Below are 24442 nucleotides of genomic sequence, written 5' to 3' on the forward strand. Positions count from 1 at the left end.
TCTTTCAAGTCTATGAAGTAGTTTTGAGAAGAATTGGTGGTTTTCCTTTTAGACATTAACTCGTTTCTCTTTATGGGGAGGTTTTCTGGTGGATGATCCTGGGAGATTCAGAATTCCATAACTCTTCTTTATTTCACATTCTCAATTTTCTTTCCCCACCTTCTGTCCAAAACCCTTTCCCACAATATTGAGGCCCAAGCACTAGCATGACTTAGAAAAGCTCAGTGGGCAGAGGCAGCTTCTTAGCGTCTTCGGGAAAGTGAGAGACATAAGCTTGTCCCCGGTAAGAGCTCAGTCTGGTTCCCTTGGCTCCCATCCAGAGGCTTCCGGAACCCGTGGGAATGGGAGGCAGCAGGCTCACCTCCTTGATTCCTCCTTAGGGTTTATACCTTTTTGTTTTTTGTTTTTGCTTTTTCGAGACGGAGTTTCTTTGTGAAACAGTCCTGAATGTTCTGGAACTCACTCTGTAGACCAGGCTGGCCTCGAACTTACAGAGATCCGCCTGCCTCTGGCTCCCGAGTGCTAGAATTAAAGTCCTGTGCCACCACCGCCCGCTCTTGGGTTTATTCCTTTGCCGGAGAATCAGAGGTACAGGTGGGTCTGTTCCACTCAATACCAGGTGAGCTTAAGTCTCCTCCAGCGCAAGGTAAGGGGGTAAGGATAGGTAAGGTGAGAATTGGGTGCTGATGTATGTGATTGTGCTTTAAAGGGCACTGAAACTTGAAGCTGTTCCAGAAAACGCCAAAGTGGTCAGGAAACCCAGTTTTTTCATTAAAATCCACAAAAGCCACAGGAAAGGCTATCATTGGCTAGGTTCCCAGGCCACCCGAACAGGCTGGGAGGTGGGGAAGACAAACCCCGCCCAAGCCCTGGGAGGGTAGAGTTGCCTCTGAGGACTACTGGTCAACTTCCAAGGCATCAGAGAACCAGTCCATTTCTTCTAAGGGTTCAAGAGGCAAGTTGCGTTCTTTAGCCTTACATCCTGGCCTGCGCATCAGGATTGGGGTCTGGGTGCGAATTTAGAAGCACGAAAGCTGGAGGAAGAGACCAAAGATCTTAAGTCAGGGGATAGGGACATAGCTCCTGAGGCCGGCTGGATTTCGCATCAAGCGAAACCTTCGCCTCCAGAACCGGGGGTGGGGTGTCTTCTCGGAGGGGGGCTTGGCAGCCCCTGCCACGCATCCCTGAGAAGTGTCGAGGAAGGGTGTTTCACCATGGCTGAGGCCACGGAGCCCAAGGAGGTCGCTCTTGGTCCCCAGGGGCAACCTGAAGCTGCGAGGATTGAGGGTCTAGAAGAACCTGGGACTGCAGACCTGGAGGGGCGGGAAGCGAGCAAGGGAACTGCAGAGGCGCCCAGGGAGCAGGGAGCGGGCGCCGAAGCTACTGCCTCGGGGAAGGAAGCAGGAGGCTGTGGGCCGGACGGAGGGATCGGGGGAGCGCAGGCGCAGGACCCGCAGACTGGCCCCTGGACGGAGACTCCGGGCGCGAGCGGAGAGCAGGGTGAAGCTGAGGCTGCAGAACGAGACCCAGAGGGCGCCGGGGTCCAGCAGGGAGCGGAGGAAGAGCCGGTCGCCCAGCAGGTGCGAGAGCCGAGCCCTGGGCTCGGCGAGCAGGGCTCGGCCCGGGAAATCCCTGGGGCCAATCGCCAGCAGCCGGAGGACCCTACGAGCTCAGAGGCGTGGAAGGAGGTAGAGTCCAGTCTGGAAGAGCAGGGAGGCAGTGCACCAGGGTCGCAGATCAATACTGAAGCCCAGGGACCTGCAGGGGACAACATGGACACAGATGCACCAGTAGGAGAGGCACAGGAGTCAGGGGGTGAGCCCCAGGGTGGAGGGGAAAGCAGCTCAGAGCCCCAGGCTGCGGCGACTGAGGTCACAGCCACAGAAGTCGAAGAGCACGACCCCAGGGAGCTGGCGGGAACTCCCCCAGCAGATGCTGCGGGGGAAGCGGGAGCCCTGGGGAAAGACGGGTCGGAAGAAGCAGCTCCCGAGGAGGCCAGGGTAGACGCTGGAGAGAATGGGAAGCAGGGCGAACTCCAGGAGGAGACCGGGGAGGAAGAAGCGAGGCCAGAACCAGGGTTGGAGGGACGCTGTGAGGAGGGCATCCAGGAGAAGCTCCCCGAAGGCAGCCCTGATGAGGAGGAGGCCAAATCCACCCGGCACGACCAGTCCCAGGCAGAGCTCAGCATCAGCAACCACCTTGCTGAGGAGCCCAGCGCTCAGGACGGAGAAGAATTGGAACATGTGAATGGCCGCAGGCAGAACGGCCCAGCGTCCGAGGTGGGGGAGCCCGGACAGGAGCACGACATCACCCTCTTTGTCAAGGTAAATCCCGGGCACCCCCAGGCCTAGGACTACCCTGTCTTTCTAATCTAGACCGGTGCAGAGCCAAAACTGTGCACAGGCGCTTCCATCACCAGCCAGAAGGGACAGCTAAGATTTCGGAAGTTAGGGCTGTGGATGCAGTTCAGTGGTAAGCCTAGCGTGTGTGAGGCGCCAAGTTTCAACACCGCAAAAAAGTCTGCGGCACAAACCTGAAGTGTAAGGTTTGGGAGTCAGGTGTTCGAGGGTGGAAATGTTTGGAAGTCCAGTCTGGGGGTGTTCCTGGTCCCTTGTCCGGGACATCCTAACTGGCCCTTCTAGTCCCAAGGTCATTAAAGAATCAGGAGGAAAACAAAAAGAGACCCACCTTATTGGTCTTCAAAAGATTTCTGCCAAAGGAGCCTTTAGTCCTTGAAGTGGAAAAAAATGCGAACAGGTAGGTCCAACCGCAGACTTAACTCCCAGAGGCCCAGGGTTGCCCAACATTTTCAGCTGCAAAAAAGTACTTGGTTTTGGCAGAGCAGATATGTGCGTTCAGGGGCCAGTGGAAAGTCCCTATGCTGTCCGGTTTATTATTTTTATATTTGCATTTTATTTATATTTACATTTTTATATTTATATTTACATTATATTTATATTTACATTTTAATATTTGCTTTGGAAGAATTAAAGATGCTGGAGATGACATCATGGTCTGTGTAGCACGCTCCCCCTTTATTCGGGAAGAAAGCCCCGATTTCATTTGTGATGGAGCCTGTAGACACATGAGGAGGAAGTTTTGAGTGTAAACAGGCATTTTTTTACAAGGCTTCAAAAAAAAAGTGGACAAAGTCCAGCAGTGGCTCACACCAAAAGCTTTGTTTAAAAAAAAAAAAACAACACAAACCCAAAGTTCCTCCTGGGACTTTTGGTCAGACCCCAGGAAGCGAGACATAATAGTACGAAGAATGTGGTCCGTGTAGAACTCTAATCCTCCAGAAAATCTTTCAAGCTTATGGAACCACTCAGGTCTAAACCTCCTTGACTGAGACTTTAATAAGTAAAAAGGAAAATGTTCCCAGGAGATCAACATCAGGATTTAGCCAAGCGCCTGGGTGGCTAGGATCTGCCTGCGTTTCTAAATGGTGAGATGCTTCTCACACTCCGCACTGTGTTAAAGACCTTAGGAGACCGTGAAGCATGATGGAGTCCAACCACATGCTGCAGGGACCAACTGCAGGGGCGGGGTGACTGCAGTCTGCTCCCTCAGGGGGAGATTTTGCATTGTTCTGGTCACATGGCTGCGTGATTCCAGCCAACCTGCTTGGGTTGCAGTTAGGACGTGAACTGCAGCTTTGACTGCTTCCTCTGCTTCGCTGCCTGACCCTCTTTGATCTGTTTATTATAGAGTTTCAAGTAAACCCAGCACAAGCCCTTTGTGCCTCTGTTTCTGCCCTCCTTGCTCTCTGGCCTTCCGTTAGCATTGTGTCACCAATGGCACCGCAGGGCTGGCTATAGGAAAGCACTCGTCACCAGGGGAGAACCATATTCCTGGTCCACTGAGCCTTTTTGCACATATTTCACCCTCTGCCCAAGTGGGGTCTCCCCCAAGAGTGCCCTGACCTTGCCTCCTCCACTTGGCTGTCAGCTGCATGCAGGAGACGTCCCGCAGTCTTCACGTCCCTTTCCCTGGACAGATTAAATGCGTCATTAATTACATCTCCAGGACGACTGCAGGTATGGAACTGAGGAACTGGCCAAATCCCGCCTCTGTCACTTTCTTGATGCTAGTTGTTTAATTTAGCAATAATACGGTACCTAGCCTCGGAGGCTATTAGGAAGTCGCAGGAAGAAATCGCGTAAAGCCTTGGAGTTGCGCAAGGCTCTGCATTAGGGTGGTGTCGATGCACATGCGCACTGCTGCCCTTCTGCTCTTCCCTCCAGCTTTCTTTGATTAGGTGCTTACCACTCCTGCCGTTTTTTTAAGGGAGATTCCCTCAAGGTACTGAATTTTCGTTTGCTAGAGATTAGAATGTTATGTAAACTCAAACAATGTATCTTTGTGGATATTGTGTTTGGTATAGGCAAAGGTTTGGGTAGCACTGAGGGAGCTCGTCCGTGGTGGATGTACATAGGATGTGGGTTGGCTGAGGGAGCTTGCCCGTAGTTGGTGTACTAGGATATGGGTTGGTTGACTCCAAACTCCCTGTTTGTCTTTACTCTTCTTTAAGAAAACAAATGGATTTCCCAACAGTGAGGTTGGGTAGTTTCTGAGGGTCACCTAAGATCTGCCTCAGGTTGATAAGGCCTATTGGTTTCTGCTGATCCTTCCAATCGTTCTCCCTGAGGAACAGAGGAACAAAGAAACCCAAAGCAGCAACAACAAAACCCTTTGTATCAAGATGTCTTCTAGCTTTGTCACATTGTATTGGAAACCCTGCCATTAGGTCAGAATTACATTTTGTTACCAGCTCAGGCTTGTCTAGTTCTTGCCCGACCTCCGGCATGTGGACTCTGCAGTCCACAGTGGCAGGCTGACCATCTTTGTCCCTGTGTTAAGGCCTGTGCTCGTGGTGCTTTTCCTGGGGCCCAGCAGACCCGCTGAGTTCCCAGAGATGTTCTCTGAGGTCTGGCTTTAGGTTCCAGTGGAATTCTTCCCTGCACTACACTCTGTCTGCACCCTGTCCATGACTTTTCCCTTTTAGTGTTTTTCTCATTTTTCAAATATACTAGCTATAACATTTTATATGTTATTATACATGAATCTACTTAAATACAATTTATTATACTATGTACTAGATGGTATCCTAATGACCCGGACTAATAATCACAACTTTAAGTGGGTTTATAATTTTGGTCATCTGGTAGATTGTATTGCTCATGTTATGAGAGTTATCATGTTAATAACTTGTCATTTATTTTATTCTATTAATATACAACGATGTATTCTTGTAAAGGAGCTATGGCCATGTGCAGGATGTCAAGGGAGACTCCCTTGAGTTTTTGCTTGTCAAATTAATGGCTAATCATTAATTGCTAATCTTTTTTTCTTGCCTTAAAGAAGAGTTAACTAGGTTACCAAACAATAGGGTGATTCCCCAAATATATTTAGTAAGAGAGATATTTGTCGTGGTCACTCAGGACTAGGAAAGAACTACATAACAGCACACGCCGGGGGTGGGGGTGGGGCATGATCAACAAACTGCGTAACCACAGTGGTTTAATCCTCAGGGAAGTCTGGTTCACAACATTGTTTCCTCAAATCCGGCCTGTGTTCTCTGAAGCCGCATTAGGGCTGGGGAGTCTGAGATATGGCTTTCCTGGCAAATTCTACATGACTTAAAAATCTTCCATATGATCAGTGAATGACCCTGAACTAGAGTCTAAGCATTCCCACCTTGTATTTTCCTCAATCACATTTAACTAGATCATACAGGTGTAATAGAACCTGTGGACTTGCCTGGACCATCAGATGTGGATTTCAAAGCAACAAACCAACAACAACAATAACAACAACAAACACAAAACAACAAAAAGAAACTGAAATCTCATGAAAGTAAAGTAAAACTCAAGGAAGATGTGGCTCTTGGCTATGTCATCAGAAGTGCCAAAAATAAATAAGCTAATCAAGAGACTAACAAGTACTTCAACACTACACAGCTGGATGGGATTATACCAGGACCTGCTTCTTAGAGACTACTGGTCGACCAGTAGGCTACTGCTCCCTGTGAACATTCCAGAGAGAACAAGTTGAGACCTGTCCTGTGGAACTTGGTCTCTAGGGAACTGCCGGGGGAGGTTATTTTCCTCACAGTGTGAGTACTATGTGTTTGGAAGGGAAAGGAGCAACAGAGCACCCTACAACTCCCGTCTTTTCATTCTGTGGTTTCTTAGTCTCTTCCAAAACTGCTTTGAGAATGATGTACTCGTCATTGAAATGAGCAGCGTGGCTTAGCGGAGTGACGTGGAGGATGAGAAATTTTGCTTCCCTCCTCCAACAGGACACAGTAAACATACACACTCTGCAGTGGGGTGGGGTGGGGATGGGTGACCACGCCCCCTACTAACCTGAATGAGATAGGGCCTACTTGATTCGACCCTCCAGCTTGGCCCTGACGCTGGCTCATGCTCCTCCTCAGTGCCTGGATGGTTTCAAGGTGACTGATAGTGAGAGAAGCAAGTTCTATACACAATCCTAGGTGCCCCCCGACCCCAGCCCAACGTGTCCTTTGGAAGAGGAATAGGCTGTGTTCCCTCTGAGGACGTCTTGGCTGTAGGGCCATGGATGCTGCATTCCCACAGCATCGAGCAATTGCGTCTACCCAGCAAAGTCTTTCTTCCAGTAGAGCTAACCTGGGTGACTGATGTTGGGAAGGGCACCAGGAGCTGTGTGCTCGGTAGCAGTTACAGGGGGCTGAAACAGCTTCTTTTTTCCTTATACAAGCAATAGGATGCAGCAGTTGGCAGTGTTAACAAGAGCAGGGTCTGACAATCTGGGTCCCTTCTCCCTTTGTCTCAGGAAGATGACCTCGCTCACCTGCGTCAGACCTTCACTGGAGAGTTCTGACGCAGGCCAGCAGCCCTCTCCTCAGGCCCACTCCTTACTCCTTTTACCTGGAAGTGGGTTTCCCCTCTGTCCCTTTGGCTAGAGCTGGTTGACGGCCCCTGCCCGTCCAGACCTTTCCAAGACACAGGCCAGTGAGGAGACAAGTTGGTCCAGTGTCTGTACATCTGAAACCCAAGACGAGCTAGTCACTTCTACGTGGCTGAAGATATCAAAAGAAAGAAGAAGATTTTAGGGCCACGAGAAGTAGATGAATTAAGGATTCATCAGCACCCATAGAGGTTTTCAGAGCCAGCCACGATTTTCCCCAAATGACCTGTTTACGACCGCTCCTACCCAGTGACACCAGAACTGAGCCATTGTGACGGACACTGTCGAACTCAAAGCCTAAAATAGTTACTGCTGGGTCCTCTAAGAAACAGTTTGCTGACCTCTAGGGATACCAACTCTGGGCCGGTGCCTGAGGTAGACATGTCGCCATGTCCACAAAGCTGGGGTTGACTTAGATGCAGAAAAGGGAGCAGACTGTGGAGAATAAAGGACCCTCAGGTTCTACTAGAGTAGCAGGAAATATATATATATATATATGATAGTAAGCATCTCACATCGTGCTAGAAATTCATTTTCTGCACAAAGTCAAGAGTTTTGATTTCAGTAAGGTCAGAATAAAACACAGCTTAAGTGTGTTCATATACAAACCGGAGCAGGAGGTGTATGTAGTCTATGTGGCTCTTCCGTGAAACATACTCTGCTTTTTTTTTTAAAACATAAAAGATAAAAATTAGCATAAGGGAAAAAAAGAACATAAAATCTATAATACAATGAAAAGCAAGTCTTCTTCCATCTCTGAGTAAGAGCTTTCCAGCTTATCTCCCTAGAGATAACTACTAAAGGTCTTTCCAGAGACATCTGCTGTGCATACCAGACTCGTATGCAAATCCCCTCAGATTTGCTCTTAAGAGCTTTGGAGAATTATGCCAATCCTTGAACTCCAAATACTTTTTGTTCAGAGTCTCTTGGGCACAGGAATTCTGGAACTGCTAGGGTGGGATGTAGTCAGGATGCTGGCTAGGGTGAAGGACTGGCAGAGGCAGAGAAGCTCCTTCCAAGATGGCGGACTCATTTGCCTCTTAGTAGGAGCGTCAACTCCTCATCACATGGTACACTGTTGTGCTGTGTTTGGGTCTTCCAGCCTGTGGCTTGTGGCTGTCTCTAGAACAGGAATCCAAGGAAAATCAAAGAAAAGGCCGTAATGCCTTTTATGGTTTCATTTCAAAAGTTACACAGTACTGTGGCTGAGGACATAGCTCAGTTAGCGGCATATCTGCCTGGCACGCTCAAAGTCCTGGGTTTGATCTCTACCGCCACATAAATTGAGCCTGGGAGGTGGAAGCAGGGAACAGAAGTTCAAGGTCATCCTCCACTATATACCAAGTTTGAGTCCTGCTGGCCGCATACAAGACCCTGTCCCCAAAACAGAAGGGTAACTTGTAAGTTATTTTACTCATCAGACTGGAGTTACCAAGCCCACCCTTCAAGAGAGCGGTGCCACGCACCACCTTTTCAAGGGAAAGTCAAAGTCTTTGTGGATACCTAATTCAAACTCAATTCTCTTTGTATTGTCTCTTATGAAACACATCGCTTTATTTCAGTATGTTAGCGGGTTCTTAGAAATCATCCTTTATGCTTGTTGAAAATGCCCTAGTATTGTCATGATGGATGTACTCTGTGATCAATCCTTCATGCGTATGCAGGTGTTTCCCTTTTGTGATGCTCTAACCAGCACTGTACTGAACATTCTTTCAGTCAGGTAGCAACACCTGGAAGTTAAGTTTTTAGGACTGGCATTGCCAGGAGAAAAGGGATGCGTGTGTAGCCTGTGCTAACCTTTACTGATTTTCCTCTTCCAAGATGAGCTATGCAAGTTCCTCTGACATCTTGCTGGTACTCTGCTTTTTCCATGGCCTTCCCCACTCAGGTCCTGAGTTATCAAACACTTTGACTCCGGAAGATAGAAATTATGGTGTCATTTAATTCAGGTGTCTGTTTATGATGCAGTTGGTGAGGCTGTTTTCCTGTGTCTGAATCTCCTGCCTCCCGCTTCCTGGGGCTGATTGTATAGGTCCTTTGTCTGATTTCAAATGGGCATTAGTTTTATTCTTCCTGATTTTTGACCTAAAGGAATCAGATGTTTCTTTGTCTTCACATGTGCCCTGCTTCCTTTCATGGGATGTTTTGGCTGTGGACTAGGGTGACCTGTTCTCTGGTCATGTCTTACCATCGGTGCTTGGGAATCAGTGTAGGCTTCTCTGGCCTGGATGTCTCTCACTTCATTTGCTGCCATGTTTAAGTGCTCTCTGGTGTGCTATCCCTCGTAACTTCTTAAATGCCTAGGGGTTCCCTCTTCCACCCTCCATGTCTCCTTTTGGTTTAAATCAGCAGGAATGTTTGGCAAACAGAGGGGTGGGGGTTTTGGGCGGGCACCTGGAGACAACCGGCTGCATGTTTGTTGTTTGTGTTTTGCTCTGTTTTTGGATGTGGGATGCAGCAGCCCGGCAGGGAGAAGTCTTTACTGGTATTCTCAGTCTCGTTCTCTGCAGGACCCCTACTGCATCTCAAGCCACAGCAGGTTGCAGGGATGAGATAAGAGATCAGAGCAGGGCAACTGTTGCTCCCATCCCCGAGGTTGAGGTACACACAGTGTTCTGATGTGGCACTGGAGCAATGACCAAGGTACTGGGTACATCACAGCCATCGTGAGTGTTGGAGCTTCCCAGAACAAAGGTGTTCTTGGTCTGGATATGCAGAAAATTAACACTTTTTCTGATGCCTTTGGTGTCAGGACCTTGGAGGCCAGTTCAAAAAAAGCTGGGAAGATGCAATCTCCCACCCCTCCCCCCACTTTGTTTTCTGTGTTCGAGCTCCAAGCCGAAGGCCTTCTACTCTGCTCCCATGTACAATCAGGCTGCACAAAGTTTTAGGTTGCGCTCAATGGCTTCTCAGCATCATTGAATTCCCCAAACAGAATTCAATACTCAAGAAAGCACAAAGGTGGCAGCAATCAGATACGAGGGGCCGGTCTTCGTTCACTGGCATTTTAACCAGTGTATTATGTTATGACTCCGAGTTGTAAGTGGCAGCCCTGATGGAAGAGTTGCTGCAGATACTGGGGTTGCTTAGGTGAGGACGTTGTTCATAGCTCTTCCTGTCACTGAATGTAAGGGTACAGCTCCACTGCTCCCAGGAATCACTGAAGCTTTCTGGTGTGTTCAAGTTCAGCTGCTGTCTCAGTGCGAGGTGCTTTTTACTGCTGAAGATTGTGTGGCTCCTGGCTGTTCGCTGGTGGCCCTGAGGTCAGCATGATGGAGAGACCCCCTTCAGGCCATCCATTTGATGGTCTTGGCTGAACTCAGCCTACAGCTGTGTCCACAAGGCACTGGACACTGTGTGAAGCCACATCATCTTTCCCACTACTAACCCACGCCTGGGCTGAGTACCAACCAGCTTATCAGTGCCATGCGGGGTGCAAGCATCACTTGGACGACTGTGTCTCAACAACCCGGCAGGACTGGCGAGGTGACTCAGAGGGCAAAAAGCACTTGCTGTCCAAGTTGGAAAGCTGAGTTGGATGCCTGGGTCCCACAAGGTGGCAGGAGAGAACCAGCTCCTGTGGAACTGTCTCCAGACGTCCACGTGCATGCGGTGGCACCCGTGCAGCTGAACACGTAGGCACGCATACTGCTTCTAAAACATCACGAGAGCTAACAAAACCATCACTTGAGATTCCCAACTCGGGGATAGCCTGGGACGTGGCAGTTGGTGATGGGTATACGTAAGCTCATATCTTTTCTAGACTGGTCAAATATGAGCAGATAAGAAGGAAGGGCCCAGATGGGAGGGATATAGAAGGGGCCAGGGCAGTAGCAGGCGGTGTGCAGAAGAGGTGGCTCCTGCCACTCTCGGTCTTTCTATTCGGTTTCTACCTTTCCCCATTACAGTCAGTCTGGGGACTGAAATACGCTGTCACTCAAGAGCTTAGTGTTCAGGGTGGGTAGCAGTGGGCTGCGTTAGCGAGCAGGCTTTCAGGACAAGGTGTTCCTTTGTTGTCATAATTCCTTGTGAGAATTTTACAGGGAAATAAGCTTTTCATCTCCATGTAAGAGCCCCGGCTGGTATTGGGCCACATTATTAACTCGGGATTAAAAATAGCCCTGCATTTTCTGAGCTTAATTCACAGAAGGAAAAAAAAATGTCAAGGGACATTTTATTTGTTCGCTCACTTTTCATGGCTTGATTTTACTTGCTGTGACAAGGAGCACCGGCATCACTAAGCGTTTGAAAGCCGAAAGCTATGTGGTGAGGCAATTAAGCTATGTGGGTCAACTCCTTGATCTCTCTAATAATAAATTAATCATTGCAACAGTTGACAAGAATAAATACTATACACAGTTTAGACTACGTTTAGGACAAGGGGGCTGTTTGAAAAGTAACTTCTGAGTTTTGTAGTCTTGAAATCTAAAGTGTATTTAGTAGTGGGTTAGAGCGCTGTTGAGTGGAATCAGTTCTGAGTTGAACGGGGAGGCGGGCTTTCGTCCTAATAGAGCAGAATTCCCGAGTAACCTGCAGACACGTTTGATCAACAGTGAGGGGACAAAGCACTGGCTCCCCTTCCTACTGGGACTGGCTCACTGTGCAGACTTTCATTTGAGAAGGGAAAAAGGCCCACTAGATTTTTATTTTTGCTGAAATAAACCTTGCTTCACTTAGCACAGTTTTCCCTTTTATGATCTTAAGAGAAGTGTGATTCCTGATGTATTTGTGTGGTGTCACTGTCAAACAGGACAGTGAACAATACCGAGGGCGTGTGGGTGGCCACTTGAGGCCACTGCGGCTTCTCTTTATCCTCCTCAGGTGGCAGGCGCCTGCCCATCAAGCTATTAGCTCCTTGCAGAGGAAGGAGCGTCATCTCTGCCTCTGGGTTTGGTTGCTTGTTGCTGTCCCAGCTGGGGCAGACAAGGGACAAGAGGGACGCAGAGCCAGCCGGGTGGTTTCTGTTGTTGTTTGTGAGGTTCCCATCCCCTCTCTAAAGAAGCCGGAGAAGACTTTCCAAGGTGTCTGCAGACGTCTTTCTGCGTCATGCCTGTCCTCTCTTTCTCCACTTCAGGGTGGTCTGCTCGGGTTCCCCACAGCGGCCCCACCCTGTTTCTCACTGCTGAGGGTACAAAGAAAACTTCAGCAGAGGGAACGGGGAGGGAGAGCGGAGGCCTTGGGGGTGGGTCTCTCGACAGCAATGCCGTGGCACAGCTTGCCCTCAGTCTGCCTGGGAGACTCACAAGTAGGAATTCCAGAACACGAGAGGGAGGAATCAGGTTCTGAGGTCTTCCGATGCCAGCATCTCCCCAGAGCCCGGTAGTTGTTTCATGGTCTCGGCGAAGGTGTTCTTGTCCCCTCCAGCAATGGTGAGCTTAGTTGGCGGATATGATGGTATGCGATATTCTAGTTGGGGTCCCATGCTTTTACCTCACACTGTCTGTTGCTGTCCTAAGGGTTTGTATGTGCATTGGCGCTCTCGGGCTCTGTACCCTCCTTGATCAATTTTGGGTTCGTTTGGACACTGACACAAAAGTTGTTTCTTTGGATGTTATCACAGAAGATGATCTGTACGGCACTGTCTCCTGAAAGAGTCAGTCCTTGGATTCTGCTCACTCCGCTCCTGTCGGATTATACCCTGTGCGAAAAGCATGCGTCCTCCTAAGAGGCTTCCATGGGTGTTTCCCTCTGAGTTTAAGCCTGAAGTCCGGAGCTTCAGGACTCTAAGCCTGCGGCGCACCTTACCCTGGGTGACTAGCTTTTGGGCTTGTTAAATTTGATAAAGCTCTTGCTGCCTGCACTAACAGTGTCTGAATAGGCAGATGAAAAGAATGATAAACATTCCTGTTCTTATTTGGTTTATTCATAAGGACAAGTTCACAGAGTGTGTGTTTGGCTATGTTTCTCAAACATTCTCCACTGTGGGTGGGAGCTCCGGGTGTCCTTAAGGGGACCAGAGACCCCATCAGCAAGAGGGGAAAGCATGTCAACGTCCGGAAGTGGATACTCATCTGGTGGGCTTGCCCTCTCCTCTGGGGCTGTTGTCATTGGCCCCTTGTCCTTGAAGATCTGTTGCTGCATCAAATGTGTGGGCAGATGTCTGCCAGAGCCCACGGAGGCTGGGACAGACACCGAATGCCCAGAGCTGCGGTTACAGACACTTGTGAGCCACCATGTCAGTGCTGGGGACTGAACTCTGGTCCTCTTGGACCGCTGAGCCACCCTTCATCCCCTGAAACTTTATTTTTAAAAATATGGCGTGTTTCTAAAACAATGTAGGCCCAGGGCAAGCTTAACCCTCACTCTTGCCCCTGAAGCCCCCTTGTTTATTTGTTTCTCCCTTTCTTTTTTCTTTCTTTCTCCCTTCCTTCCTTCCTTTCTTCCTTCCTTTTTTTTTTTTTTTTTTTTTTTTTTTGAGACAGAGTTTCTCTGTGAAACAGCCCTAGCTATCCTGGAACTAGCCCGTAGACCAGAGTGGCCTCAAACTCACAGAGATCCACCTGCCTCGCCTCCCAAGGACTGGGATTAAAGGCCTGCGCCACCACCTTTCGGTGTCCCCTTGTTTCTTCTGCCTCTCCCTTGTTTGCTCTGAAGGGAGAGGACAGAGCTGGGAGCAGGACTGTCCCTGTCCTTTTCAGTCTCATGCATCTCCAGTTGTCAGAGACCCACTTTTGAAAAAAAAAAAGCTCCCATATATTATATCCTGACCAAAGTTTTCCCTCCCTTCTCCACTCCAAGTCCCTCCTCCCCCAGATCCACTGCTCCTCCATTACTCTTCAGAAAAGAGCAGGTCTCCCAGGAGATCAACCCAACATGGCATAGCAAGTTCCAAGAAGTCTAGGCACGTACCCTCGTATCAAGGCTGGGCAAGGCAACCCAATAGGAGGGTAAGAGTCCCAAAAGCAACTGAAAGAGTCACAGATGTCCCCACTCTCACTGTTAGGGGTCCCTCAAGGACACCATAACACATCTGCAAAGGACCTAGGTCAGACCCATGCAGGCTGCCTCTTCAGTCTCTGCGAGCCCCTATGAGCCCTGGCTAGTTGATTCTGTGGGGGCCATGTTCTTGTCATGTCCTTGACCCCTCTGGGTCCGACAATCTTTCCTCCTCCTCTTCCGAGGATTCCCCGAGCTCTGCCTAGTGTTGGGCTGTGGGTCTCTGCATCTGTTTTCATCAGTTCAGGATGTAGCCTCTCTGATGACCACTATGCTAGGCTCTGGACAGCCCCATTCTTTACTGAGATGGTTCCAGTCCTGAACTAGCACCACAGTGATGGAGGTGGGTCTTGTATCTTCTCCATTGCTTTCATTGGTTATCTAATAAAGAAAACTGCTTGGCCTGATAGGACAGAAGATTAGGTAGGCAGAGTAGACAGAACAGAATGCTGGGAGAAAGAAGCCAAGTAAGGCAGTCGCCATGATTCTCCCACTCCAGACAGACGTAGGTTAAGATCTTTCCTGGTAAGCTACCTCGTGGGCTACACAGATTATTAGAAATGGGTTAGATTAATATGTAAGAGCTAGCCAATAAGAGGCTGGAACTAATGGGCCAGACAGTGTTTAAAAGAATACAGTTTCCGTGTAATTATTTCGGGTATAAAGCTAGCCATGCGGGCGGCCGGGTGCCAGGAACTTAGCCCTGCCACTCATATTACAACACCACAGATGTGTTTTGAGGGGTACTACCCTCAAACCAGCACAGACTGGGTATGAACATGTCCTGTGGTGTGCCCGTGGTGGCTGGGGCCGCCTCTGGATACTGGGACTGCTGGATATTTTCTTCTCTGTATTTGCTTCCTTAGGTTCGGTAGAGGCTTTCAGATAATAGTCCGTGTCTGTGCCTGCCATTTCCTTGGAGGCCTTGTCATTTCAGATTCCCCCTTTCCACAGCATGAATGCATTCTCTTCCCTACAGCCTGCTGCACAAACACATCCTGCAGCTTTGTGAGCCACCCCAGTGCAGCTAGCGCAGGGAACATTATGGCGGTGAGACAAATTCAAGTTCCTGGTCCCATTATAAAAGACGCTTACACTGGGTGGTGGTGATGCACACCTTTAATCCCAGTACTGGTGAGGCAGAGGCAGGTGGATCTCTGTGAGTCTGAGGCCAGCCTGGTCTACAGAGTGAGTTCCAGGACGACCAAGGCAATTACACAGAAAAATCCTGTCTCGAAAAACCAAAAATGGAACCAAAACAAAATAAAAACCAGAAGACTCCTAACATTATTTTCCAGGCCTCTATCTTGCTGGAACACGAGAGCTTTTGAAGGTCCCAGTAGGGACATCTCCAGGGGTGTCCAACCTTCTGACATTGTAATGTGATGTTGACATTCACTAACCTGTTGGCTATCCTGAGACTCCTGGGGACTGAAAACTATGGCTGGATATATATTTTCCAAACAAAAGATACTTCAGGGGGTTGAGGTTGGCGTGAGCTTGGTCCTTTGGTCCAATTCTCAGCCTCTGTGGGTAAGAGCACAACACTGATGCACCCACCTGTGCAGCAGCCTCTTGAGTCCACCATCCGACCACGTTAGGTTGCCACCACGTCACATTTCCCTCTCGGGATGGACTCCATGTCTCCCCTCTGTGGTCATTTGCTAGTCTGTATCCCAAAATATTTGCAAGTTGTTCTGTGCATGAAGCCAGATTTTCCCACTTTCTCTAAATTCCAGTTTCCCGAGGCTTTTTAAAATGGAAAATATAGAAATAATGGGGATTTTTGGTAAGTGGGCTCACCTAGGTTGTAGCCAGGACATGAAACAGATGGTCTGGCAAAATGGCAGCTCTCTCCTTGCATGGTGTCAGTGAGTCTATTTGTATGTGGAAGTAAAGGTAGCTCTGCCTGACGCGGGGCAGCTACAATCACTGTGTAGTGCGCAATGAGTTAGGGGCATGAATCTCTGGATGCCTAGCTTTCTACCCCGCTTTGAAAAGGTGAGTCTGCGCGTAGTGTGTTCCTTGTCTGGGTTTGGGTTTCAGGCAACCGTGTCGAGCTGATCCCAGGTTGGGGAACCCAGAGACAGGGTCAGTCCCTCTCCTCCTCTGTTCCCAAGGATGAGGGTGGGGACGGAGGGTCTGCCAAAGAAAGCAGGCGACACTGGAAAGACTTCCTTCTAGCCCGGGCCGTGTGTTGGCCTTGGCCAGCTGGTTGTGTTTCTCCTTGTTGAGCAAGCAGCTGATCCCACTGGGCCTTGGGCCAGAGCCCTTCTCCTTGTGTTGGTCAAGCCAGGCCAAAGTTGGAAATGGGGGAGGCTAAAGCTTCCAAATAATTCGGTATTGTCTGAAGTATCCTGAAATGCTCCATTGAACTGTCAACGCCTACAGAGCGGTGCTGTGTTCCCTGACAAAGAACTTTGAAGTTTTGTATATTCATCATCCTAAACCAGAGACCTTGAACGTAGAGATGTAACTAGTACAAGTTGTCGAGTGACATCTGACTGCTCAGAGTGGAAGAGTACTCCTTCGGGACAGAGTTCTAACAACATTTGCTGATTTTCCCGGCCCCATTTCTAGGTACCACACTTCTTTTGTAAACGTCACAACTAATTTTCTGCTTTGAAAGCTTGCCATCACCTTCTGGTACGTTCTACATGACATGACCTCACTCATGGCTGGTTAACCTCTGCCCCTTCTCACCAGCAGAACCACAGCCTGGTTTGCTCCCTGAGCTGGTGAAACCAGGCATTGTGGTTTAGTCAAACAGGCTTGTTTTAAAGTCTCTGCGTGTCTGCAGACTCGAGGAGGCTGACACAGCCTGGGTGTCTGAAACATGAAGCTGTAGATAGACTTGACGACAGAGCCTCCTTTCCCTCTGATGTCACCAGGCTGGGGTCCCACCGTGCACCCTGCTGCCATCTCTCTCATTTTGTTTGAGCGGCTCATTTATTTTTAGGTTTTTGTTTTGTTTTTATCCTTGTCAAAGTTCCTCATTAAATAAGACAACTTCAGGATAAACTAATTACCCAACTGACTTGACATGGCTCTGGTTCTGCTCGTGAGAACGAAGGAAAACTAGTCAAGGACTACGCCGTTCATGCGCCCCATTAAGTACTTGAACCCCAGGAGTGAATGAGCAAAAGACCTCCATGCTGCTGGGCCGTGCTGATGAGATTGTTTTGCCGTTGTCCTTCAGTGTCGGTGGCCAGCTGCAGTCATTACTACACGGTCTCAAAATGCCGCTGTACAGTTTGGACAGAAACTGCCCTGTGTGTCTCTAGAGAACGGAATCACCGGGTTTTCCCGCTCCCACCTGTGGGAAGGTGTGGAAGGGGTCCCCCACATGGACTTGTTTGCTGTGTGTATGCAGAAGCTCCCCAAGACCGTCCTCTCACAGGGACACTAGACCCTTCTGTCAGTTGTCCCTGTGGAAAATGGCCATTCTGGAACATCGTCTGTCTTTCTCCATAGTTCGCTAAGATTCAGGCTTGCAAACCATGGGAACATGTTTTAGGTAAATTCTTCTGAATCTCACAGATTTTATCATGTAGGTGATCATTGCCTCCTACACAAACTGTTAACCACAGAGCATTGGTTTCTAACGTCTTTTCAGGCTGAAAAGAAATCATTCCTAAACCCACACAGCCCAATACCTGTCCCTTGTCACTTCCCTTCAGAGCCCTTCAGAGACTTCTGATTTACTGAGAAACGGAAGTTACTGTAGAAACACCAGCTACCAGAGGCTAAGACTTCATACATTGGCCACTGAAAACAACCAGAGTTCCTCTAAGGCCTCGGGACCTTTGCCCCTCTGTTAACAAGAAGCCCGGGGGCTTTCATCTCCATAGTACTTGAAACATCACATAGGAAAACAGAGAGAGAGAGAGAGAGAGAGCGCGCGCGCGCGCAAGCAGGTACCCCCGCCCCACCCCACCGCCGTGGCCGGAAGCTCTTCCTGTCTGAAGGACTTGTGAATGAGGAAGGGAATTCTGAACACATCGAGAAGGCTGCATTTGGAGACACTCCGGTTTCCGTCACAGGGTACGCCCTACCCGGCAAATGGCGCGTCCCTCTGTGCTGCTCACTTGGCTCCGCCCCGCCCTGTCTCCACTCTCCAGTTTACGACGAAAGCTGAAAAATGATGAGCAAATCAGGAATTGGTATTCTCCTAACACACCTGCTGGTCTCAAAGTCAGCATGTGTTTTTAATTGCATGCTGTAAGGGCCCAGATGTGTTTGGGATGGGGTGTCAGCAGTGTGTTTGGGATGGGGAGTCAGCAGTGTGGAGGACAGAAAGACGATGTCCTCCTGTGAGGCTCTCAGCACAATATGGAAGGGTTGGGTAGGGAGACATTTTGTTCTAGTTTTCCTAGACTTTCTGGATTTATTTCTTAGTCTCATTTTCCCTATGTGTCTGTGGTCTAGACACGTGCATGTGTGTGGTGTGTACGCTTGCCTGTGGTGCCATGTGTGGTGTGTGTCCTTGCCCATGGTTCCATGTGTGCCGTGTGTCCTTGCTCACGGTGCCATGTGTGGCGTGTGTCCTTGTCCTGGGTGTCATGTATGGTGTGTGTCCTTGCCCATGGTTCCATGTGTGGCGTGTGTCCTTGTCCTGGGTGCCATGTGTGGCGTGTGTCCTTGTCCTGGGTGCCATGTGTGGCGTGTGTCCTTGCCCACGGTTCCATGTGTGGTGTGTGTCCTTGCCCATGGTTCCATGTGTGGCGTGTGTCCTTGTCCTGGGTGTCATGTATGGTGTGTGCCTTTGCCCATAGTGCCACGTGAGGGTGTGTGACTTCGCCCATGGTGCCGGGTGGGAGCTGGAGGCAGTTATCAGCGGTGTCCCTCATGGCTTTCCACCTTATGTTCTGAGAAGTGTACGTGCTCACTTGACTTGACTGGCCATCGAGCCCCAAGGACCCTCTCACTTCTGCCCCAGCACTGGGGTTTATATGTGTGAATAGAGTCCCCGATTGTCATGTGGGTGCTGGGGACCTGAACTCAGGTCTCCATGCTCACAAAGCAAACACTTTACTGACTGATCTGTCTCCCCAGCCATAATTTTTTTTTGTTTAACCCTGAAACCATATGTAGAAGGACATTCCCCCAAGTTCTGGGGACGTCTGGGTGATTTAGCTGCCTAAACGGGTTAAATGTTTTCAGTCCGGACTATCTCCTGAGATACGCGTGAAAATATATATTCTCACCACTAGGGGGCACCAATGCCCTCCCGAAGCTGTCCCTGTGGCTCTGTCTCAGTGCGCAGACTGTGAACCCAGCTAGGAAAACTTCATCTGCTTTTAGGGAAGATGCGGAGGAGCTTGCAGGCCTCCTGTGTTTACAGCAAAACAGCCGTAGGAGTTCTGGAGTTCATACAGAAGAGCCGGCCTCTCAGTTTGGGATAAAGGAAGCTTGCTGACCCTCCTTGGCGCCTGTGGCTGCTACACAAATCCCTGGAGTGGCTCCATGAAGGACGTTTCCAGAAACAGGCTAAGCACCCACCGTGTCATAGGTTGTCCCTCTTTCTGACTTACTTGTGGCTCACCTGTCAAACTGTCTCAGGCAAAGGTTTGGATTTCTGATTGGAAGTCCAGCAGTCGACGCTTTCTGGTCCCCTTGTCACAGAGTCCCAGAGACTAGAAAGTGTGAGCAGGCCTGGTTTGTTATCTTATAGCTTTGCTGGTCCGAGCATGAAGGCTTCTGGCTGCCATCAGAAGGGCTGGTTTCTTCTTAGGCTAGGGGACTGGCTACATTGTTTCTTCTCCTGCTGCTGGAGGCCACCTGCTCTCCTGGCCTCCTGACCCCCTCCTTCAACACCTTAGAGGTAATAATTTCATCTCTGACTGGCCTTCCCTGGTGGAAACCTTCCTCACAGCAGCTAGGGGAAGGCTGCGCTTTCAGGAACCCACATGATTAGACTGGACCATCTTAATCCTCCAGGATCACACCTGTGGCTCAAAATTCCCCATGCGGGTGGCATCCACACATAGTGAGACAATGTATCCAGAGGTGCTGTATCAGGACGCGGGCGTCTTTAAATGGGCACCCCCTCCCCGTCTAATTTTACTAGTAAATTGTCTATGAGTTTGTTCCCCCTCGTTTCTGTCATTGTCAATCAATCGTAGAGAGAACAGGGGTCAAAGCCAGTTGGGGAGTATTTCCCAAACATCTGGAACTGAGGATGGCAAGGGATGCTTTCTCGGCTATAAAATGGGAAGGGCACTCTGAAAGGTCTGTGTTAAGGAGTGGCTCCTTCTGCTTCTACTGAAAATTCTCTATGGCTACTGTGGGCAATGGTTTTACCTGCCTTTTTTTTTTTTTAAATGAGATCCAAGCTTCTTGGCTGGTGACATGAAGCCTGCAGCACAGGGCCGTGGTAGCCTGGGACGGAGCAGACTCCACAGGCATCCTTAGGAGACTCTGCTCTGCCTGCCTTGTTGCCAACAGAGAGGAGAGAAGGCCAGGGCTCACACCAGCTCACAGCATTTTCCTTTCTTGTGATGCCGGCCCTGCAGGGTCAGTTCCCACACCCAGAGGGTGAAGCCCATGTTAATCAAGCAGGTCTCCTTGTGCTCCGGAGTGTGGGGGTAGGGTAACAGAGTCACCCTCATTGCCCTCTTCCCGCTTGTGAAAGTCTCCTGGTGAGGGCAAAGGATACATAAGAGATACATCATTTACGAGCCCCAAGGGGCCCTCCATCTCTCTCCCACTGTTTCAGCACACGGGCCGTGTCATCTCCCTCTCCAACCAGTTTTCCCCCGTACTCATCTGCTTCCGATATGTATCCTCGATATGTATCCTCTTCTTGTCGCTGTGCTTCTTACGAGTCACCTGCAGCCCTTGTAAAACAGGGATGAAAAAGGAGATCCAGAAAGTGCAGGCATCTCTGGAAGGGCTCTGATGAAGGCAGAGGAAGGGGCGGGAATCTTCCCCGTTGCCTAGCATGAGATGAACTGGCTAGGTGCTTCAACACAAATCCTGTTGCATGTGGCCCTGGGCAGGTTCCTCTTTCTGTATCTTTCTGTATCTGTAACTTTCTTGCCTGTAAATGGGGATAGTAAAAGTACATCTATCCACCAAAGTCCTTGTGGTGGTTTGGGTCACTACAAGAATCGATTGTAGTGATATAAGTAATATATTCCAAGCAGTGAATGGGACAGAATAAATGCTGCATATGTCTAAGTCCCTCTTATGGTCAAGGTCATTGCCATCATGTTCCCTTTTGATATTTCATAGTGTGACTGTTTAGTTCTAATCCCATCTGTAAAAGAAGAGGTGGGTGTGGGCTTCTCAGGGCCATGGGTGTGTTGTTTTGAGGAGACGATCTAGCTATACATCTCCGGAATGGAGGTGGGAGTGTAGCCTAAGCTAAGCTGTGGCTGATACAGGTGATTTGAGCCCTGGCTTCCTCAGAGGAGACACCCACCGGCACTGCCTGTTTCTCACCTCTTGCCAACCGTGCAGGGGACTCCTGCAAGCTTTTCCTGCTCAGCCCGGACACAGATTCTGGTTTTAATTCAGGGAGCCCCTCAAGGATCGAAGAGAAATGGAGGTCTTTGTTGAGAGAGACTCTGGGTTTTGAGAGCAAGTAGGGCCTTGTTCCAAGCTCGCTTGTGCCATGTCTTTTGACCAGGTGTTTCTGTACTGCTCTGAGGTGTAGTGCTGAAGGTGTTGGCTGCCTGATGCCTTGCCTCCTCTGTCCAGCTAAACAGAGGACAGGCCCAGAGCGGGGTGGGGATGCCTGGAGAGCTGGCTGTGGGTTAGCTCTATGCACGCCTGGGCTGTTTTCTGGGCTGTTTGTCAAGGTCCTGCCTCCTTCCTGTGTCCTCCGTGGGAACTGATGGGTCCTCGCTGGGGTCTGGGCCACCTCCTCAGCATGGTCGGCTGTGGAATCTGGTGTGTCCTTCCGTGTGGATGTTCGTGGGGGCCTGTGGAGGCCGGCTTCTGGGTGACCTAGGAGGACTTCAGTAACACCTTCCCCTCCTCAAAAACAAGCACCTGTCCAGGTGGTAGGGCAAAGAGCTGTTCCGCCTTGCCTGGAACTTAGGGGCTGAGAGACTAGTGATAAACTCAGGGTGCTCCTGGGCAAACTGGGTGAGCTGACCTCTGCTAGGGTTGCCCTGGTACTAACCCAAGTCAGGACATGGACAAACCTCTGCTGAGCATGGTGTCACATCTCCCCTCGGGCTTGTCGGCCCGGCTATGGTCCAGGTGTGCACAGCTCTGCACGTGTCCTCACTGGACCCTGTATCAGAAGGTCAGCGTGGCTCTCTGACTCGAGTACCAGCCTGGAGCCCCACCTCTCTGCTTCCTGACTGAGGATTTATTTATTTTTTTTCTACTGAGGACATTTGAATTTTCCTTTAGAGCAGGTCTGGGGTGGGTGACTTGTTGAGAGAGAGAGAAAAATCCGTTTCCCTAAGGAGGACGTGGGCTGGCATGAAAATCCCGCTAATTGAGGCTTGTTACAAAGTACCCTAAATTCCATAATTGTCTGTTCTGGGCCCAGGTTTGGGAGAGCAGCGATGCTGCCGCTGATAATGACAATAATAGCTCCCTTTACTGGGCCCGCGAGATGCTTAACATATCAGTGATTTTATCCCTGCCTCCTGCACGCACGCGCACACACACACACACACACACACACACACACACACACACACACATGAGGTGAGCACATGTGAACGCGTGTACGCACACATGTGGAAGCCAGAGCTACCTCAGCTGGAACCGCAGGTGCTGCCCACCTTGTTTGTTCAGGATCTCTCATTGGTCTGGAGCTTTCCAAGCAGGCGGTCTGGCCTGCCAGGGAGTCCCAGGAACCTTTTTGTCTGCTCTTCGCAGTCCTGGGATTACAAGCATGTGCCATCATGCCTTGCTTTTAGAATATGTGGGGTCTAGAGGATCAAACTCCGGTCTTTGTGCTTCCAAAGCAAACTCTTTACATCCTGACCCGTGAGCCCAGACCAAATCTTTGTTTTTAAGAGGCCGAAATGAGGCTCTAGGAGAACAAACAGGTTGACTGCGGCTGCGCAGTTGTTCAGCAGTCGGGCTAACACCTTTCAACGGTTGGCTGTGCCTGCTCAGTTGTCCAGCAGTCGGGCTAACGTCTTTTGCTTCCCCTGCTCCATTACCTCCTCCTGTTCCTTTTGATCATGTTTCAGAGAAACTTGGCGTTGTGTAGACATGGAAATGTCAGGCTAGGGAGACAGATGGCTCAGCGGGTAAATGCTTGCTCTGCAACCACGAGGGCTTGAGTTCGGAACCCAGCACCCATGTAAAAACCCGGGTACCATCTGGAGCTTCAGCACTGTGGGATGGGGACAGACAGATCCCAGGGGCTCAGTGAGAGACCTTGTCTGTCCCAAGATACTAGTGTGGGAAAGCCACTGAGGAGGACATCCAGTGTCAACTCCTGACAGAGAGAGAGAGAGAGAGAGAGAGAGAGAGAGAGAGAGAGAGAGAGAGAGAGAGAGAGAGAGAGAGAGAGAGAGAGAGAGAGAGAGAGAGAGAGAGAGAGAGAGAGAGAGAGAGAGAGAGAGAGAGAGAGAGAGAGAGAGAGAGGAGAACTAGAAATAAGGAAATTAGGATCAGGTTGAGTATTGTCATTTTTTTCCGTAGGACAATCAAGATGTCTCAGATTCCAACACTGCAGCATAGGCCCTCACCTTTGCACAAGGAGCCTGGGGCTGAGTTGACTGGGAAGACGCTTTTGACCGGCACTCAGGTCTCTGGCCGCCTTCCTCTTCCACCTCCCGGTCTCTTTCCTGTGGCACATGACTCAGTGTGTTTCATTTCTTTGCAGTGAACATGTGTGGGTTTTACACAGGCCCAGAAATTCATAACTATTGACACAGCAGGAGCAGGGTGCTCCCCTGGGGTGCTCCCAGGGTGCACTGGGCCAATAAAGTCACTGCAGCTAGTCTTGGCCAGTCACTATTGAGGGCTCCTCTTCGCTGGCAACTGCTAACACATGTGAGGACGGCTGGCGCCAGGGACAGGAGGGTTCCTGGGCTCCAGGTGCTCACCGAGGCTTAGAGAGGCCTCAGCCCTCCCTGAAAGGCCCAGCGGGACAGTCCCCATGTGTTCTGAAGGGTCCCCACCCAGGATGGAACCATCTTGCTTTTAATGTTCTGCGGAGTAGAGACAGTGGGATTCAGATAGGATCCGTGCTCGTGTGCTCCGTCTCTTTTGACCTCATGAGTGATGCTGTCCTCCATGTTCTGATGTAGTCAGAAGGCCCTGAGCTGGGGTGATGCTGTCCCCCATATTCTGATGTAATCAGAAGGCCCTGAGCTGGGGTGATGCTGTCCCCCACGTAGTAAGAATGCCCTCAGCAGGAATCATGCTATCTCCCGTGATTTGGTGTAGTAAGAGGCCCTCAGCTGGGTTTGGGCCCTCAACACTGTACTGCTCAGCCTCCAGGTCTATGAGAAATGATTTTTTTTGACATTATTCATCACCCAACTTTTGGGATTCCACGACAGCAGCACAAACACAACAACGGCAGCCGGTTCTAGCTGGTTTTCTCCCTCAGTACCTTCTGAGATGG

The 24442-nt window shown here is 49.9% G+C and overlaps 1 protein-coding gene across 3 annotated transcripts in view; it reads left to right on the top strand.

The window, feature by feature from the left end:
- Positions 1-914: 914 nt before the first annotated feature.
- Positions 915-24442, top strand: part of Clic6 (chloride intracellular channel 6) — a 40225-nt gene continuing 16697 nt past the window's right edge. The window contains exon 1 of one of the 3 annotated variants that reach the window (XM_050164841.1): positions 915-2324. In XM_050164841.1, the coding sequence (XP_050020798.1) occupies positions 1215-2324 (1110 nt within the window). In that variant the 5' untranslated portion in view covers positions 915-1214. Of the gene's footprint in view, positions 2325-4259; positions 4303-17867; positions 17935-24442 lie in introns of those variants that run through there. The other 2 variants (XM_050164843.1, XM_050164842.1) reach the window with 2 other exon arrangements.

This window comes from Alexandromys fortis, unplaced genomic scaffold (assembly GCF_014885135.2).
Source record: "Alexandromys fortis isolate MF-2015 unplaced genomic scaffold, M_Fortis_MF-2015_v1.1 scaffold_162, whole genome shotgun sequence".
Taxonomy (NCBI): domain Eukaryota; kingdom Metazoa; phylum Chordata; class Mammalia; order Rodentia; family Cricetidae; genus Alexandromys; species Alexandromys fortis.